The sequence below is a fragment of the Scomber scombrus genome, chromosome 1, assembly GCF_963691925.1.
Source record: "Scomber scombrus chromosome 1, fScoSco1.1, whole genome shotgun sequence".
Taxonomy (NCBI): domain Eukaryota; kingdom Metazoa; phylum Chordata; class Actinopteri; order Scombriformes; family Scombridae; genus Scomber; species Scomber scombrus.
The window spans coordinates 11,842,686-11,862,607 of NC_084970.1; the positions used below are offsets into that span (position 1 = coordinate 11,842,686).

General features: G+C 41.7%; 1 protein-coding gene across 3 annotated transcripts in view; it reads left to right on the forward strand.

Moving 5' to 3' along the window:
* LOC133981753 (SH2 domain-containing adapter protein F-like) overlaps positions 1 to 19,922 on the forward strand; it is a 96,937-nt gene that overhangs the window by 4,454 nt on the left and 72,561 nt on the right. For all 3 annotated transcript variants that reach the window (XM_062420598.1, XM_062420606.1, XM_062420614.1), the window contains exon 2: positions 11,420 to 11,552. In XM_062420598.1, the coding sequence (XP_062276582.1) occupies positions 11,420 to 11,552 (133 nt within the window). The remainder of the gene's footprint in view (positions 1 to 11,419; positions 11,553 to 19,922) is intronic.

Sequence of the window (19,922 nt, forward strand, 5' to 3'; positions counted from 1 at the left end):
TTTGCAAAACACCCATTTTCACCTCTCCTATGGGTAAGTGTCGCCTTTCTTGTTTATTTTTGTGATGTCTCGTCTCTGAAAAAACCAGAATAGCATATTTCTGAAGTGCTGCGGTGCAGTTCTTGTCTGTTTTGTTGACTTCATCCTGAAATCAATGTTACAACGGGGTTATTTGCTGGACTATTTCTCAGCCAGGTGCAGTGACTTAGTGGAGTGTTGTCATCGCCGTGAGGTTTCCAGGGAACAAGCAGAGAGGCAAGCAAATCACTGTGCCTTTCCAAAAAGAGAGTGGTGTATATTGAAGTTGGTGGATGTATTCTATGGTTTAACCTCTACCTCACAACTTCATTATATGCAATTGCCCCTGTACTGGGGTAACAATCAGCCATTGTGTTTCATAGCAAAAAATGTCTCTCTGATTCCATGAGACTATACAAAGACAGTGATCCCTGAATACAAGTTGCCATCATTTTGTGAAGAGTAGTTATAGGCTTCCTTCCTTTTATATTTTTGCATGCTTTTAAGCCCATTTGGATGTGTAATGGCTAGATTGAACTTGAAATGGTGCACTGCAGTATGTGAAAGAGTTGAATTACTCACCTGACACACCTTCCAAGCTGCCGTCTCCTAGCGTGGGCAGAACAGGCTTGTTTGACTGGCCTGCAGATTACAGTGCCTGTAGTGCATGGCTGAACTTGGCTCGGCTTCATTTCCCCACAACCTGAATATCTTCGCCTGGCCTTTCACTCTGGCACTTTAGACATCAGTGGAGTTTTATAAATGCATCCCACCGGCCTTTCACACTCTCATCTCTGCCAGTGATAGGAGAAATGTCAAGCGCAAACGTCAATATCACCTGGGTCTGTGAGAGTGGTTTTCTTCTGGGATCCAGAAAATGGATGAAAACATCAGAGCCCATCATGTTTTGTTACAGCACCCTTTTTAAGTGCAGTTGGTAAGGTTGATAGCAGGCCCGACTGGATGTTGGAGTGGTGCAGGATGTGGCCTTGTTGCACTGCACTTACACAAACCTGTTTATATCTGCTCTTTGGCTGAGTATTGAACATAATGCCATGTTTTGTATTTGTTGTATTTTTTTTTTCAGGAAACCTCTGAGTGTCTATATGGTTTATATATATTAGAGTGTTTATGATAAAAGGATATGCAATGTTTTAAGTAATTTTACACTGCTGTGATAATGTGATACATCGGCTGCAATAATCAACAGATTGGTGTGAAAGCTGTGTTGTGAATTTTGCAGCTGTTGTTTTCCTAATCATGTTCAGTAGTGACAAATTTGTCGGTCAGTGGTGGGCAGATTGTGACTCACGTTTTGCAGGAAGAAGATCATCATTTTGATAATTAGGATAAATGGGATATGATAAATTGTGTTAAATAACTAAGACTGAGTTCGTTGCCATGGATACTCTGACTCATCACAGTAAAGTCTAGACCATGATATTGTTGGCACGAGTAACCAGGCATGATTGTGAGATTTTTTGTATTCAGTTTGACCCAGCGCTCACTGAGGTGTCAAAGAATGCTGTGCATTTCCTGAACTATTTTAAGCATCCAAAGCATTTTCTCAAAGTCAACCTGGCTAGTTCAAGTTTATGAGTTTTAATTACTCACTGCTCAGAATACAACAAGCGATTCTTTTCATGCCAGACATGCTTTGGTACTCCATACTTAGTGTTTTTTCTCTTTGCTTTACAGTCCACAACAAAAGAGCGAAACCATGGATTCATGTGATTTAAACAAGAATCCTGGAAGGGCACTTTGAAAGGAAGGAAGAAGCACAGTGCTCTTTGGTCCACAGCTAAACAGTTTGCATGTTTAAGCCCCACCTTTTCTGGAGCAAGAATGAAGTCATCCTGTACAGAAGGATACGCTGGAATCCATAATATCATGGTTATTCAATTGAGCACCAAAAAGTTCAGCTTTTCATCAAGATATCATTTTGGTGAATCCACAACTCCTGTTAAATTCACATCATGACACTGTAAGTCAGCATCATTGAGTGTAATAACTAGTCATGGTTTAGGTTTTATATACAACCTAGCCACATGCGCCCGAAAGTTATAGGTCTTGGAAATGATTGGCTTTAGCCATTGTTTGCTTATTTTCTTCTTCCCCTCCATCTGGGAGCTTTCTTTCCAGTTTAAAGAGTCCCGATGGAGTCTGTTGTGTTTTTTTGCTCGATTTGCCTTTTTTAAGCTTTGCACGGGAACATCAGTCACATGATTCCACCAGGTCACAATTAGCCTGCAGACTAGTGCTGCAGATCTGGCCGCTGGGGAGTTGTAGACACATGGCTCTGTTTTGTTTAATGACAGTGTGTGCAGTTGAGTCTAGAAGGAGGGAGTCCTGGTGGGAAGGCAGGTCGTCTCACACCGATTAAAAGGAAACAAATTGAGCCCCGAGCTTGCGTTCCATCTGAGACACAAAGGGACTATCTGCATGAAGCTTTGGCACTTTTGCACTATTTTTGCAAAATCAGTTGAACTGCTCTTCCCTCCCATAAATTAAAACTATTCAAACTTCAGCTGTACCCAAATAGTTATATTTGAATCAGAATAGAGGGTGCTGCTGAGGTCATTGAGAACTGATTTGCCTTTTTATCTCCTGCGTGTGAGTGTAGGCTGTTGTTTTGTGTCACACTGCAGGAGGCAGCCAGACTTCCATCTTGCAAACAGAGCTTCCCTGTGATCTGAGTGCCCACCAGGAAACTGAACACTTCCATTTCTTCTTAGCGGGACTTCAGGCCTTGAATTCATGCGTTATGTAAATGAGAAGTGACTCTAGTCAATAATTCTGAGTCTGTTGTGCTGCTTCTCACATCTATGATTTACTCATAAGAGGTCACGCTCGACTGTTTTTGTTTTTTTTTGCAGTTAAAATTAGTCGTTATTGTGACAGGAACGTGGGTAGAGAAAGCAAGCCGCTATCTGCAGTTGTTTGGTGGAAAATAAGGAATGGCTTGGTTGCTCCAGGATTAAGGAAGTGCTCCCTTCCTGACAGGAAGTGTTTACAACTTGGTGACATTCCCTTTTTAACTTGACAAGTCTATGCTCGCCCCTCTGTGCAGGCTGGGTATTCTGAGTGCTGCTTGCTTGCTAAAATACAACCAGGGTTAATATTCTCGGCTGGTTTGAGCAATCAAGATGTCATAAATTGTGACAAATACTGACGCCACGTAATTGTTGCATGCTACGCTGAGTGCTGTTTGTGGTAACAGATTGGCGATCCCTCTCCCCTCCTAATATAGTTTCTCTCTCGCCCTTCGTTGTCGTGATCAGTGAGGTGGGAAGCCACGTAGCAATGGCAGTGGTATGGGACTCCACCCTGCATGCTCAGTCTATTGTCAGTCTGGGCGACCTGCAGAGACTGCAGTGCATCCTGACCACACAGAGGCTATCTGAGGCCACAGAGCTTCCAGCCTCAATCAAGATGTCCTCACATCAGAATCTCTAGCTTTGTTTACAGCCTGACTATGGCTTGTTTTTCTCCCTGCTCTGTAAATCACTCTCCAAAAACCAAAGCTTCCATCCCAGTGGATTTCCACATGTTGTTTCATGAAGCTCTACTTTCCTAATTGTGCTAGTTTTTGTCTAATAAGGCATGATAAAAAACAGTGTTTTTTTGCCACTGCGTTTTGGGAGCAACATCATAAGTCTACAGTAAGTGTCGGCATACTTGTGTGTTTGGTGGACAAACAATATAAACGATTGCCCGTTTCAACCTACTGCCCCTTTCTCAAATAAAAAACAAAACAAAATAATGTTTCCATTATAACAACTTTTGTTAACTGTATTGTTGAAAATTGGTGTAGCCTATGTTGAGGATAAATCATTTACATGGGTATAACATGATCATATTTTATACAATTCCAACGTGCCATTGTAGCACCTGAATGATTCGCGACTCTTGTGTCGCACCACTAACTGTATGTAACAGCAACACTGCCAATAAATCTATCACAGAGGAATGGGGGCAGAGGAAGGAAATTGGATTTTGTCAAGCGTGTCGTCAAGTACTTAATCTCAAATATCTGTCGCATATTAAGAGCACCTTCATAAGGTGCGAGCCACGGCCTCCTCTCCTTTCTCCACTAGAGGTCTTAAGTGGCTGTGTGGAGTGTGTTTCAGTGAAGGAGGTCCTTAGGGACAACTTGGGTTGCTTTTCTTGCTTCACTGCCTGGGGTACTGAAGAAAGAAGTATTAATTCATCAGGAGATGGCGGGAGTAATTTATAAATTTATTGAAAAGTAAGGCTACATGCCTATTTAAAATTGCGAAAGCAGGAGGACTGCCGAGTGGTGTATTTTGTTTGGGTGTAATTTTATCTATAGAGAAGAATGGGTGAGCAGAAGTAGTTTTATACTACTTCATACATTTTTATACTGCTTTATACTACCAACTTTTGGGGTGGGGATATTGTGTGTTAAGTGTAGCCAATGTGAAAATGTGAAATGTAAAAGTTCAGTTTTGAGAAGTTCTTTGTGATTGTCTGGAAGCTGATGAGTATTAATTTGTACAGACTGAAAGTCTTGAGAAAGTCTAATTTAAATGAGCACTCTTAATGAACACTAGACATTCTACTTCAGAATTGATTGAGGCCTGGTCCTTACCTTGTCTCGTGTGTGTGAATGTGTGTGCATTAGTGTGCCTTATGCACACACACGTACGTGCTGTGCAATGAATGTGTCTTTGAATCCTGTCCTTTCAACACAAAACGACGAATGCTATAGTGATTCAACTATTTTATGCATTGCTGGTGTTTTTCTCACTTGCCACCAAAGTGTAGCGCATGGTATCAGAGTGGTAGCTGCTGCATCTGGAAGCATTCTCTTGCAAACCATGATCAACAACAGGCTAAATCACTTGTGCCAAAAGAACCGACTTCACCCCGGCTGCCGTGCGAAAGCCACCCCACATGGGCAAGAGTGCAAAGATCTGACAAACCAACATTTAATGTGGTCTGAATCTTAAAGGGGGGGTGTAATAAATAAGTCGGCAGCCAGAAGCGAGCTGTTCTTTGAACAGCACAGATGGGAGATACATGTGAAACTGATGGCTGAGCACATAAATGTGCAAAGAGGGGTGCTAAATCTAATCCTTAAAACATATATAGTAAAGCTTGTTCCGTATAGACTCTTTAAATCCTGAGCTGGCTAACAGTAGCGGTTATGGTCGAGAAAATGCACTTTTGCGGCTTAGTGGTAAGAAAGTAAAAATGGAAGAGGTTTTTTTTCATGAACCTGTTTTTTAAACTAATCATCAGGACATAACTGTTCTAAATAGGTCCTGGAGTGCTTTGATCTCATTTCTTGAAGTCACTATTTCTTTTGGTTGAGGTACAAGGTCGAGTAGCCTGCTTACAGCTCCTCTTGGATGATTCTCCAATTACATTAAAAGCAAAGCAAATGTATTCACCTTGGAAATAAACAGATTTTTTGTTTAACTGTAGTAAAGTGCTCTTCATTGGTATGTGGACTGAAGGAGCTTGTGACTGATTGTGCAAAAGCATCTTTATAGCAAGTCTAATAATTTGATTAGCTGTGTCTTCTGGTTCCAAAGTAGACCTTTAGAAGAAGCACATCATTCTCTCTTGAGCTCACAGTAGGGATGGGAAGGGATGCCAATGCCACTATTGATTCTGCTTATCAGTTTGTTTCTTTATTGATTCCCTTATTGATTCTTGATTTCTTCTCTGGGAGGTCTGAACATACTGTCGAAACCGTGGCTGGAGGAACTGATCGACTCAGAGAAGGGATTGTTCATCTTCAAGTTCACTCAGTATTAGCTATACCAGCGAGCCTCTTAGCCCCGGTTGGTTACAGCTGACAGTCTGCTCTCTGATAGTTAGCTTGGTTAGCTCTGCTCCAACACCAGACCGACAGAATAACAGCTCTCCCTGCAGTGCAGCCCAGTCACATTACCGGGTCAGCACCATGTTTTCTATGGATTATAGCTATTATTTTATTTGCTGTCTTGGTCCTGTCACCATTACTCCGTTTTGCTGCAAGTCTCCAGCAGCGTAGACTCATGAGTTTGATATATAAATATAAATACAAGGAATTGATAAGCTTGGAGGCATATGATTCTGATGGATCTGGCAATTTGGAACCAGTTCTCGATCGTCATCACTAGCACGCAGAGGCTGAACGCTCAAACAGCAATCACGTTTCTTCTGAAACACTACAATAAAGTTTCATTAATGTCAGGTCTATATGGTGAGAAAGGCACTCCTGCACTGTCTCTAAAGCCAGTTTTCCATCTGCCTAATCTGTTTGGGAGATATAGAACCCAGTGGAGCTCAGTCCTCACAAGCAGCCCTCGATGAATTGTAACCAGATTTGCGCTTGCTCCTTAGAAACATAAAAGTGTCTTATTGATAGTAACTGCGTTATGTCAACAGAGAAGCTGTGATCATTTTTGCTTAAATAAATTGCCTTGAGAAAATTGTGGCCAAGTTATCTTCAGTTGGCTGCACACGGCACACACAGCATTCGTCCTGTGTTTGTAGACAAAGATAAGGTGGAGTAGCTATCAGCAGAAGCACTTCAAGGAGGTGCAGGTTGCTGAGTTTGGCTTTTACATATTTGAACATTTCTCCATCCAACAGGAGTAAACATACTGTATGCATAGCAGTGTATTCTGTAGAAATATAAAAAAAAATAGTGCCCTCCCTCCACTTTTATCTTCTCTCCCCTCCCTTCTTCTCTTTTTTTGTTGTTGCGAGGAACAAAACAGCAATAGCAGCAAAAAAAAAAAGCCTTTGAAATGCCTTAATGCAATTGAGCTGCTAAGCACTGAGTTGTATTAGGTTATCAGTGGCTGAAATCCCTCATGGCGTGAGACATAAATCACACACGTCAGCCCCCCCCCCTCATTCTACAGCCTGCTGACTTTTCTGGCAGACTCAGGGGGGCTTCAACCTTGACACATTCAATCCTTCCTGGACCAGGCATGACGTTAATATCATACTCCTGTCAGTACTCATTCAGCAGGACTGAGCCTACTCTATATTTTCACCAATTTTTATGTTTTTGGGTTAGGTTATCTGGTTATTGTGTGGCAGAGCCATCAGTCTGCTGCTATATTGCCTCTGCCTCCGGTTGTTTATTGTTCAAAAATTCCAGCATTGGATATGAAGCTCGCCCAAAATGTAGACAAAGAAATGTGCAGCAGCCTGTTTCCTAATTATTATAACCAAATTTCCAGCCCTGTGCTCAAATTACAACTAATGCAATTTTTCAATTTTTTATTATTTCCTTTTTATCTGATGGTACAGCCGTACGCATTCTCTCACCATTAACAGTGCAACAGGAGAATTCTAGCCTGTGTTTTCTCACTTCTAATGGAAAACCGGAGCCCAATTGAATTGTAATCCTAGAAGCTCTAGCATCGTAGAATATTGAGCCAAAGTGGCAGAAGCCTCTTATAGTCTCCCTCCTTTGCTAATGTTCTCCCTCTGTTCCCACTGATTTGAAGTCAGCTTCACTGCCCGAGATCCACAGCGAATTTCAAGAAGTCTGTTGCTCCCTCCATTGCGAGTTGGCAGGTGTAAGACACGGCCAACCTGGGATCTGGACTGTGGAATGAAAGTAATTGCGTGAGCGCTCTCTTGCTCTCTGCTGCAGACCAGTAAAGGACCCAGCTACCATGGGAACATGGCCTAAGCCTGTGAGGTAGCTTTGTGAGATTCATATAGGCTTACATCACAGCTTAGCAAAGATCTGATATATTGAGGCACTGCAGTCTTGTGCTGAGGGGTGAATTTTACTTTCATGACAAGTGTGGCTTGGCTACAGTCCTGACACACCCTGGCATGCCACAAGGCAGATGGTGTGTCCCCAGGCGCCACTACTTTCTAGCACCCCTCTCCTCACAACCCCGTGCTCCTCCTGCTGTCGAGTAGTCATTAGTGCAGTGGGACAGGAAAGACACATTGGAACTATTTGGAAATATTAACCACCTCCTCCACTCATGAACATCAACTAGGCTTCTGGGGCAGGGAGATGGTACCTTAAAGAGGCTGTAGATCAAAAGTTTTGATGGCTTAAATCCCCCAGATGCCTAGGACGGCTTGATGTTGACTAAACTTATTAACATTGTTGTCTGCCAGCAGGCGACAACAGACTACTAAAAAGTAGGAATATGACACTGTGGAGCAAACAACTTAAATTAGTCATCTATATTACTGCTACCTAGTTGAGACTTTCTGTCACACAGTTGCCTAATAATTCAAAAAGAAAGTGAAATAGCAAGAGGCGTGCTTATTCTTCTTTTTGTTTCATTTTTGTTTTAACTGTAAGAAGGGTGGAAACTGGTTTGTCATCAACTTCATTTGCTTTTGGTGGTTAAGAAAAGCTAAGTGTCCCTCTACTGACTGGAAGAACATGACCAGGTGCCTGCTTAACTCAGTGCTAAATATATGCCTGTAAAGTATATATGTGGAAACAGGGGCCATAATTAAGTTGTTCACATTGTTAACAGCAGTAGTATTCCTCATAATCAGACAAACGATGTAGGTACATTTTGATTGCATCTTGACATATAATATTTTGAAGGTAAAATTACGAAAACAAGTATTTTAAATAGTGGCTCAGCCTCTGCAGAGGTTGTTTTCAGAGAACAGATTTCTGTCGTTCTTTCGCAGTAGTGGCAGGTCTATTAGACTTGCTTGAATCTGATTTTGATTGTTAAGTAGCAATAAAACATACTGAAACACATACATAATAGTAAAGTGCTTCATGCTGCTTTAGGCATTACTGAATCAAACCAACATTTCCGAGTCATAAAGATGAACCACTGCTGATGTGCCAAGCAAAGCCTAGTGTCTAGAGTCTTTAATCCAAGATTTCTTTTAATCCACGATTGCATTAAGTCTCGAGACATGATTATGTCTTAAGCTATCAGAAGTTTTCATCACATACTGTACCCCGCCCTTTATTTGTCCTACATTATGTCAACAGGAAAGGCAAAGATGATGTCATGCATTTGGTGTGGCTCCACACATAACTCAATAATTGATTGCCATTATTTCCTGAAAACATGCCCAAACATCCTTTTGGCTCATGATGGTGCATGAAGTGGTAAGATGGTAGATGTTCAAGGTGTGACCTCTGCTGTAGGAAAACCTTGCTGATGTCTGCCCTTGCATGCGGGCATTAATCATTTCTGTAATCTGAAGCTGGGGAAATCTGCATTGAGTGTCCTGGCACTTCAACCCAGTTGCGTGACACAGCTGCTTTCAGTCTGAGATAGAAGATTGTATTCATGAAGTTCACAGGTGTTAATCTATTTAATGGTATTGATATGAGGCAAAGTAATTTTATGCTGCAGAGAATGCAAATTGCTGCATTTAAAGGATTTTTTATCACATTTGTGGGATATGGTCTCTAACCTCGAGCCACTCTGCTGCAGTATGCGGACCACAGTCAGATGGGCATTTAGATGATTCATTGTTTCTTTTAGTGAGGGTTGTTTATTCTTAGGTTTGGGCTGCGTTTGCAGTGACTGTATCTGAGGTGGGTTTGGCACACGTTCTGATTACCGATGGCTATGTTTCCATGCAACAAGGTACGAGATGGTAATGACAATGTGGCTGCCATGCATAATTTGCTGAGAGATTTGGGGTCTCTCTGGGGCTGCAAAGTTGTTGCTTATCTGAATTGCTGAATGTTTAATTAAACTTGTGAGTGAAATATGTATATTTTTGTGGCACAAAAACAAACCAGGACAATGTTTGTATTGGACCCCCCTCCCTTTCTGCTCCCCCCCCCCCCCCCCCATCCCTCCCTGCTTGAATTCACAGAAGCAAAAACATTTAAGGAACCCATAATTATGCTGCAGCACAAAAAAGTTCTAGTTATTTTCCCCAAAACAGATGGAGAGGGAATATTGAAGAAGGCGGATTTAACACACAGTAGCTGCTCTGAAACACATCCGCTTTACTTACTTTCTTTGCTATTATTGCCTAATCCATCTATAGTGGAGATGATCTGTGCAGGAAAATACCTGCCAGCGTTTCTCTTGTCACTAAGTGGCTTACAAATTATCCCTAGTGAACTTTCTAGAATCTAACACTTCCAAACATGTTTTTTTCCCAAGATATTTTTTAAAATTGTATTTTATTGTGTATGTCTGCATTAAATGACACTTGACCTCAATCAGCGCTGTAAAAATGTCAGTGCTTTCCCAAATGAAGAGAAATGTCAAAGTTAGACAGTTATATATTTTACATACTCCCCTGAGGCTTGACAGGTGTGTATGTGTATGACTGTGTGTGTGGCACTCTCATGGGCGCCCTGCAGATTGAGTTTGCTTTTGGGAAGTGTGTTCTCTCTGCGGCAGAAATGGACTGTGGTTGCTCTTGGGAAATCTGGCTAGGTGGTGGAGGCTCCGTCCACCTCCAGTGTGCCCCGCCCGGCCCCATCCACCAGATGAGTGATGAGCTTGTTTATAATGAGACCAAATCCCTTTCTGTAACATGACTCATAGGGAGTTGTGCCAGTCATGCACACAGTTACATGCTCATTTAGGTGTTGGCATAAGTGTTTCCTTATTTGTTTAAAAGCCTTCACTAAAATGTTTTCAAATTACAGAGCATGCGATGACCTCCTCGTCAGGCCCTTGTGTGCCCACTGATTGGCAAGACTAGACTGTCCGGAGTCTCAACAGAGAAAAAGTCAATTTCCTAACAGCTGGCTCAAACCAGTGCAGTCACACACAATCATTAGATCCAATGGCCAAGAGGATGAAGCCCCAGATGGGAGTTTATTTCTTTTCATAGGGCAGACCTTTACTTTCCAAATGGTGACCTGGTAGGAGAAGCAGACATTTCAAGGAAGCAAATATCCCCCCAAGGCACTATAGCAGTGGACAGTTGCTCCCTTCCCTAAAGGTTTGAGCTGTATTTCTGGGTCTCAAGACGTCCACCTAATTGCCATCTACTGCACAAAATGCTCGGCAAAAAGAGCAAGACTGCAATTAGCCGTGGCTCACTGCCAGCTCGGCATAAATCTGCCAAATTGTTTTTCTTAAGAAAGTTGAGCAGTTGTGGTCTTCTCCTCTACTTTTGAAATGTAGGCCTGTCGCTGGGCTATCATATAATTAGGCACACCAGCAGTAGCGGAGAACGTGCTGTAAGGCTAAAGCTGAGGCATTGTGGTGGTGTGTTGAGGCATACAGAGGTGGGGTGTTATTTATGTGTTTCTCCCTTTATCATCAGGCCTGCCTCAGTGGATATCAGTTGGTCCTGTCCTGGGCCGCAGCGATATTTGTCATGCAGCTCTCCCGACACCTATCCATGTTGTATTGCTCAACAGAGCAGCAAAATTTGCTATATTACCCCCCTTCCCTCCTCTCGTCCATCTCACCTTTCCTTGTTTTTTTGTTATTTTCTTCTGCAGCTCATTATCCTTGAAGACTATGCGGACCCTTTCGATGCTGAGCAGGCTGGTGGCACACAGACCAGCACGGAGAAAGTGACAACCGAGAATGATGGCTACATGGAGCCATATGAGGCCCAGAAGATGATGGCAGGTATAGACCAACCCTTTCTATCCCCTTTCTTGGTTATAAGTTCTCTAAAATATCTATTTGGTGTCACCTAGCTACCTCTATCTAGTAATGTATTTGTGTGTTTGCTATGACTTCATATTGTATGTCTCAGTGCAGTGTAAATTATTATGTAGTGTGATGTGGCCATATGTTTCCAAGCTGGGAATTACCGTAGAGGCTCAGATGGCCCAATGCCGCTTTACATGACAGGTGCAGCCGTGCAGAGATGAAATGTGTGTCATCGAGGGTTTCAAAACATTTTCAAAAGCAGTGACTTAGACCTCAGAAGTCATACCAGCCCATAAGTGATTTTAAAAACACACCTCAGAGGAATAGGACCAATAAAGAGAGGGTGTTTTTCAAAAATGTTTTTTCCGCCGAGCTGTGTGCATGTGGAGGCAGCCACTTGCTGGGATTTCCAGGAAGACGTTTTTTTTTTCCTTTTTCTTTTTTCTCGAGACAACAATAGTTGTGTGCTAACATAAGAATTCAGCTCAACCACATTCTCCACACAGCTTTGTCAGAGCGTACATTCACTCTGTGGCGTAGTGAGCACAGCAATGACAAAGAACAAAGAATGTGCATAAAGGAGAGAAATAATGAAACGTGAGGAAAAACAAAACATGTGGCAGCTGTTTTCCTGTCCTAAACAGACCTTAGTACCTAACAGAGGAATGTTCCAGATGTTTGTATGAGTGTCAGACCTCGAGTGGATGTTTCTGGAAATTGGATGACTGCAAGATATCGGTATTTGGGCCTTGATAAGCTGACGCAGTCATATCATTTACCATAAACCACTACCTCTCACCTTCTCATACACACACACACACACACACACACACCCACACACCCACACACCCACACACACACACACACACACACACACACACACACACACACACACACACACACACACACACACACATACAAATACACACTTTACATTTCTCCTTTCAAAGGCAGGACATGAATGTCTCTGTCCCTCCTCAGCAATTTTCTTTTAATGGGCCTCCAGACAATCTCATGTTTTCATCTGTCTTACTGGTTTGACCTCTGGCCCAATCATTGCTTCAGCTGAGCACAAAAACTCAAGATTTATCGCCCCCCTCTCAGGTGGAAGTAGCTCTAAAGGAAAAAGAAAAATTGGAGTGAGGCTTTTGTGCTATCGCTTGAATCTTGAGTCTTTTCTGTGCTTTGTAAATGTACCTAGACACAGTTCCATGTTTGGCTATATTTGAAAAAAAAAAAAAAAGAAGCTACGTTGGAAGCAGTTGTCTGTCAGATCGGATGTCCTCAGTCTCTTTTTTTGTTGTTTTTTGTCGCTCCTGTCTTTGAAACCTCAGGTGGTGTTTTTTTCAGGCTCCTTTTTATTATTACTCCTATCTATTGATTACTTAAAAAAAACTGTTTTGAATGAGCTGGCAGGGTTTTTTTTTTTATTTTTTACAGAGCTGCTTGTGTGTTTCTTCATTCTTTTAATATTAACATTCTCTAGTGATGGATGGAGGCTTTCATATTTCTGAGTCAAATAATACTTTAAATTCAAACCTATGGGTGCACAGGGGAGAATTAACAATATTTGATATCTTTATCTGCAAGCATGGTGATCATGTGAAATATCTATATAATTATACTGTCAGAAGTCTAAAAAGTGTAACTCAGACTGGCCATACTGGTGACAGCAGGCTTTAAATGATATTAATCATAATTATAGCTGGTGTGCTCTTGGATTTTGCAAGATTAAATGGTTAAGTGACAATATCAAATACCCAAATGCACGTTCTACTGGCGCATTATGGGTTGTACAGTATATAGAACCAGTCAAAAGTTTGGACACGCTTTCTTACTCAAGTAAATGGGAAGATGTGTCCAAACTTTTGACTGGTACTGGATGGCATTTCATTTAACACTTAGGGTAGAAACACTGGTCTACATTAAGTGCCTTTCTCAAGTATACCTCAACAGTGTCATGATGGTCAAGAGCTGCTCTCTCTGTCAAATGTGCAAAGCCAGTATTAGCTGGCTAGACCTGTGCACAAATACATCAATATACTGACTATGGCTATAGAGTAATTTCTGCTTCTCTCATTTTGACAGTACATTGGTCAAGCAGAACTGCACACTCAGATTTTAGTTGGCTGAAAAGGAGAGAGAGAGAGAAAGCATTCGGGCTGCTGCACTGTCGCCAAGAAAGGACCTAACCACTCATGTGAAGCTAAAGGCTCACGTCGTTCTCTCTGTCTTATTCTGTCCCTATTTCTGTCTCTCATCTCTTTTCCCTTGCACTATCCAGGCAACCGGTGCTGTTAACAATACTTGAGTCTTCTTGAGCTCTCAGACTGTTGGCGGTAGATAACCTCCTCTTTTCTCAGTGCTCGCTTTCACAGATGGGCGCAGATGAACACCAAATTCTGAATATGCCGGCACAACAGAAACGTAGCTATTTATGGCTGTCAAAGCAAGTTCTTAATTTACCACTAGTCAAATTTATATCATCCATAAAACAGTCTAGCTCCTCATAAAATAGACTTTCACTGTCTCAACTTGTAAAACTCAAAGGTGCGTAAAAGATAGCTTCTTATATGAAGTGTCTAATTAATTCTTGGAAGCAGACTGCAAGAAAAAAAAAAGTTGACTGTTATAGTGCATTGTCACACTGACAACTTTTGGTTTCAAGTTTCAGCACATGTTGTAGCTATTTCTCTCTGTCAATCAAGATAATTTAATATTGAGTAGCTACTGATAGTGATATTTGTAATTTTCTACATTAGTGGCTTTGATATCAGTCCTGCATAACAATTTGTGAAATCTCTATCATCAGTGCACATTCTATAAACAATAAATAGAGTAGTCTTGATAAAAAATTCCATTCACATTAGAAAAAGTTGCGGTAATCACTGTAAAAAGTAGTTGTGTGACAGATTGTGAATGGGTCAGAGCCTCTGTCAGTACAGCAGACTATAATTTGTCGGCTCAGTTGCTCTGACACTTTTTGAGACACATAACTAGCATTCACATGATATATAATGGATTACCAATGAAATTTCCAAACCCTATGGTCAAATAGCTCTAAATGTACAATAACATATCAGTTAATACAGATGCTATATGTCATTAGTAGGAGGTCAGTCTGCACTTTCATACTGATTAGAAAAGGTATCTGATATTTACACTAAAACTAAATGCAACTCAGTAGTGAGTGGAAGACCATTATTTTTTATAACATATATTTTCTAGATATATATTACATATAAGAAGCTTCATATGTGTCAGACCTTCTGATCTGCTATAAGAACTACAGATTCCAACATAGATGCAAGAAGTCTCTGGCCCCGTCCACACGTTAAACACAAAGCAAAAAAATAAAATGACCAATAAGCTCTGCATACTGATGTCACATGTTTAGTGTCAAGTTAACCTTAAAAAGAAACCGGATGTGTTATTTTCAAGTTACAATTATGATTCCTTGATTACACAACATACACACCTTGAACACACAAACATATATGCTCACCCACATGGTGGGAGGTGTGGCACATAAGGCCCGAGGCAAAAAAATGCCACAGGCGTTTACATAACAGTGTGTGCACTCCTGCTGTTTATATGTGTGTGTGTGTTTGCTGACGCACATGTATACTGTGCATGTGTACGTGACTTTGCACGTGTGTGTGTGTGTGTGTGTGTGTTTGATTGAGCTGAATGGGCTGGCACTCATGCTTGTGTGTGTACTGCAAATTCCATGTCCTTCTCTCTCTCTCTCTCTCTCTCTCTCTCTCTCTCTCTCTCTCTCTCTCTCTCTCTCTCTCTCTCTCTCTCTCTCTCTCTCTCTCTCTCTCTCTCTGTCTCCCAAGAGCCATCCTTAGTGAGGTTGAGCTGGCTGATTTATGGATCTGCTAGAGGGGCATGCCACAACTTCCTTAACCTGAAAAGCCAGCCCCACCCACCCATAAGCTGCTCCACACTGGCTGCAGGCCGGGGCTCACTGCACCACCTGCAGTTACGTGAAGACGTGTGCGGAGCCTTGCTTTGTCTCTAAAACATTTCCTGCTTGTGTACATGTGCGTTTTTCCAGAGTGCCTCGAATGTTTGTCATGTCTACACGCGTCAGCTATTGCATGTGCTATATTTGTATTCGTGCGTGTCTATTGCATGTGTACGTGTAAGCTTGGGAAAAGACGGTTTTCCCCTTGCTGTCAGCTGATGTCCTGGCATGTTGAGTTACTTTTTATTAGGTGTGTATCTCATGTCGGCATATGTATTTTACATGTGTGCAAGCTTGTGACACATTTCACACTTGAACAGAACTGTCTCTCTGTATCTTTCTGTCTCTCTCCCGCATGTAAACACACACAGATATGTTTATGGTGACCCCCACACACACACACACACACACACACACCTCTTCAGCTGTCAGCACAGCCATTCCTGGCATACCCCAACGCAAGCAGCACCTAACTAATCACAGGAGGAGCTGTCGGAAGAAAAAGCTCGAATCAACTTTTGCAATGTTACTTTATCTGCTCCGCTTGACTCCGCTTCCCTCATACATTGTTGTAGCTGTTGAGACTTGTTACACTGACAAGTACAAGGGGCGGGGTTAATACTGCAGGGCAGACTGCGTCAAGCCATTTCTCAATGAACACACACTCACACTCATACTCATACTCCCCAGTCAGCTAGGCAGACGAGCATGTGAGAGTTTTCCCACAGTGCAGAGGAGGCCTGTTGTGCAAACAGTTTGTATGATTGAATTCTCTCGAACAAACACGCTCCATCCCAGTCTGCTTTCTTGTCCTCAAGCAATGGCCACGGCACCTGAATTGTGTGTTGGGGGGGGTACAAAAATAACCCCTCCGGTGTGAAATACTTTATGTTAGTGGTGAATTTATTACACTCTGTGTCAAAGTTGTAACTTCAATTTGTCCTCATCCCATCTTTCAGATCATACTCAATCATTTAGCGACAGGAGAGTTGAGCAACAGGGCCGTAAAGCCCAGAGGGAAAAACCTTGATGTTTTCCATAATGGTTGATTCACAGTATTCTCTCACTCTCTGTCTGAGAGATGTGCTGGGAAATGTCTCCCGGCACTGGCACCTTCTCTACCACACTCCCAGTGATGTGGAAGCTAGCATCCAGTGCCAAAGAGATGAGTCATTAGCAATGGAGTTGATTATTTCAATTACTCATGATAGCGTGGCTCTAAGCCCCCTGTTGGCTCTACAGTATAAATGCCAGGAACATTACCGGTTTGAAAATAGCCTGGGTGGGTGAGAGACCATGTTCATAGGTTGGGACAGTGTGAGAGAGTTAAGGTGGTAGGAAGGAGAGAGGAAGAGAGTGAAAGAGAAGACTGAGAGAAAATAGAGACTGACAAAAGACTGAGGCATAAATAGAAACGTAACGAGGGTGACAGCAGAGAGAACTAGATGCGGAGACAGTGGGAACAAATTTATATTACAGCACCTGTGGGTGAGTTTATGGGGATAATTTAAGAGGAAAGAATGGAGGCATGGTGTGCTGAATGGTTTCCATCTCTTCCTTACTCACTCACAAGAGTGAAAACTCGCCCCAGGCGATGGCAGGTACATGTGGCAGCACATTTCTTGGCCTCTAACCCTGCTTTTATTGCCCCGAGCTGTAACTTGAGGAATATCCGGAGCATGTACCAACAATGGCACTTCTCGAAGGTGATTTTTTTCCAAGTCTGTGCCATTAGTATGGGAATTTGATTTTAGTGTTAGTATGCATGTAATAATTCTGCAGTTGTCCTCTCACCTCTGGTTCTTTTTTTCTTTTCTTTCACATCTGTCTTGGTATGTTTGATAGATTGCTAAAGAATTACCTCAGAAACACATTTATGCATTACTCCAGCTGATTATAGGCAGCTATAAATAAGCACAGACTGCATGGCCATTAGCTGAAAACTGGACAGGGAAGTGAATAATTAACACCCCCTCCTTCCTCTCACGCCTCACAACTATTGTTTCAGGGAATTTGGGCCATGCAATCAACTCCCAGTTGCTCATTTTACCAGCTCAAATTATTCAAAACTACAATCTTTGCTATGAATTATACCATATTTTCATTAACTATCTCCAGGCAAGACTGGGGACAGCTGGTTCCTTAAATAATGACATTCTGAGACACCGTTCACATCACAAAATTATTGTACACATAAATACAACATGGTTAGCATGCAGTGAAACTACAGCACAAATTACGTAGTTATTATGACATTGCTAAAAGCTGTGAGGTCTCACATAGATGCCATGAGATGAGTATTTAACAGGAAACAGTTTGAAGTGTATCACGGGCAGAGCCTTCCTAATGCATGACTTCACTTTATCCCCCCAACTCGCTACCTTTTTGTCAGTGACAAACTTCACCAGGCATCCCAAAACCTGAAATCATATCTAAAATAAAGAACACCACACACTTAAAAGTATCCTTAATTATACTAAAGACAATAGTATAATTGCAAGCTATTTAATGACCAAAGCAGCTCCATAAGTCTTGTCTTCGCAGTGGGACCCATATTGTATTTAGGCTATATTCAAGACTTGTCGATATACACTTTTTGAGTGGTGATGGCCATTTTTTCCTCAGTTGAGTGATGATAAAAACAGCCTACAAGAACATTTGATAAGGTAAGTTCTGGCCACAAAGGTAGAGCAGTAACTTTCCTTGGATGACATAACACACCCTGCAACACAGCAGATGGTTATTGATAATGTTAGCTTAGATAAGGAAGGATTTTAGTTTCCTGATACTATAGCAGGCCCCCTTTTAGGCACAAAAACATGGCCTCTATTAACAACTAAGTAACATACTGCAGCTACAGTAATCTTATTTTCAAGGTTTTCTGTTGCCTGCAGGGTGTTCACTTTTTGCTGGGAGTTCACTTTTCTTTTTTGTAGAAACAGTGAAACAGTCTACTGTTCCACCCTGCTCTCTGACTAGTCATTACATCCACGCCCCATTCAATGGTTGCCAGATTTTTTCAGGAGCCAGCTACCCACTTATGTCACATCTACATGATCCCACGAAAAATGACTGATAGTTATTACACACTGATCTGACAGGGTGGTACTAAGTGATGCAATGCCAGTGCTCTACTATGCCAGAGCTGGTGGTCTTGTGTTTTTTGTTTGTTTTGGCTCGTTGCTATTGTTAGGCACATATTATTTCAACTTTTAAAATGGTCCTGTCAACAAAATGCAGTGTAATGAGAGCAGAGCCGAGTTTTATTTCTTAAAAACAGAACAGTAACGAGATCCCTCCGGAGTGAACTACAACTGCTGAAGTGGAAGTCTAAAGTTTAATATTTGCTAGTTTGTCATAGTATTCTGTAATGTCATCTAATAATAATGTGTACCACATATTGTTTTACAGCAGTTTTACTGTGCGTCATGTCCAGATATGAAGTAGTCTGGTTATATGATAAACCACAGATCCACAGCTTCATGATATTGTACAAATATTCTCCACAAAGATTCCCTTCTTGTTCCCTAGTCAAACATTTTTTTGCTCTCTCCATCAATTCAGTGCGAGCAAACATAATACAACAGCTCAAGCCAATTTGACAAATAAGATGTTTAATATGAAAAATGTTAGTTTATTAGCCCAAACAAAACATATTAGTAAATGAATATGGCTTGGCTGTGAAAACAAATCAAGAGGTTTCAACCATGTAAGCTTTGTGTAGTTGTGTCACTATATAGTAACAAACATACAGTACATATTAAAGAACATCATTTTAATTTCTGTGATGCTGACAACCATAAGAACGAGGTATACTTGAGCTGTTTAGCTGTAATCTGCTATGAAACAGCACACCTTCTCAGCGAACCATTTCCTGGCTAAACTGACATTTTAAAAATAGTTTTGTGCGTGACGTACAGTTCAAATACTGAGTGTGTGTGTGTGTATGTGTGTGTGAGTGTGTGTGTTTGGCCTACTGGGTAATGGCCAGTGGCTTCTGTGGCTTGGAGACTCATTTGGCGAAGCTGAGGAGCGGAAGGTGTGGGAGGTGGGAGGAGAGGGGAAGAGCAGGAAGACTGACGACTTATTGATGAAATGAGAAATCTCCAGCTCCAGCCTGATAACCTCCCTCCCCCTCACTTAGTGATAAATGCTACCCAGCACTGCGGCTCTGACTACTCACACGGATTTGTGCACGTAGTTGTCGATATATTTGACATTTTCACTGAATATCTACACATGCAGTGCTGGTGAGAGCAAGCATTACATTTGTGCTGCTTTACTCATAGTCATTGTGCACCTTATATTTTATACCTTCTTTTTTTCTTATGGCATAGTGTTTCATATCATAACAGACTGAGCTGTGCCAC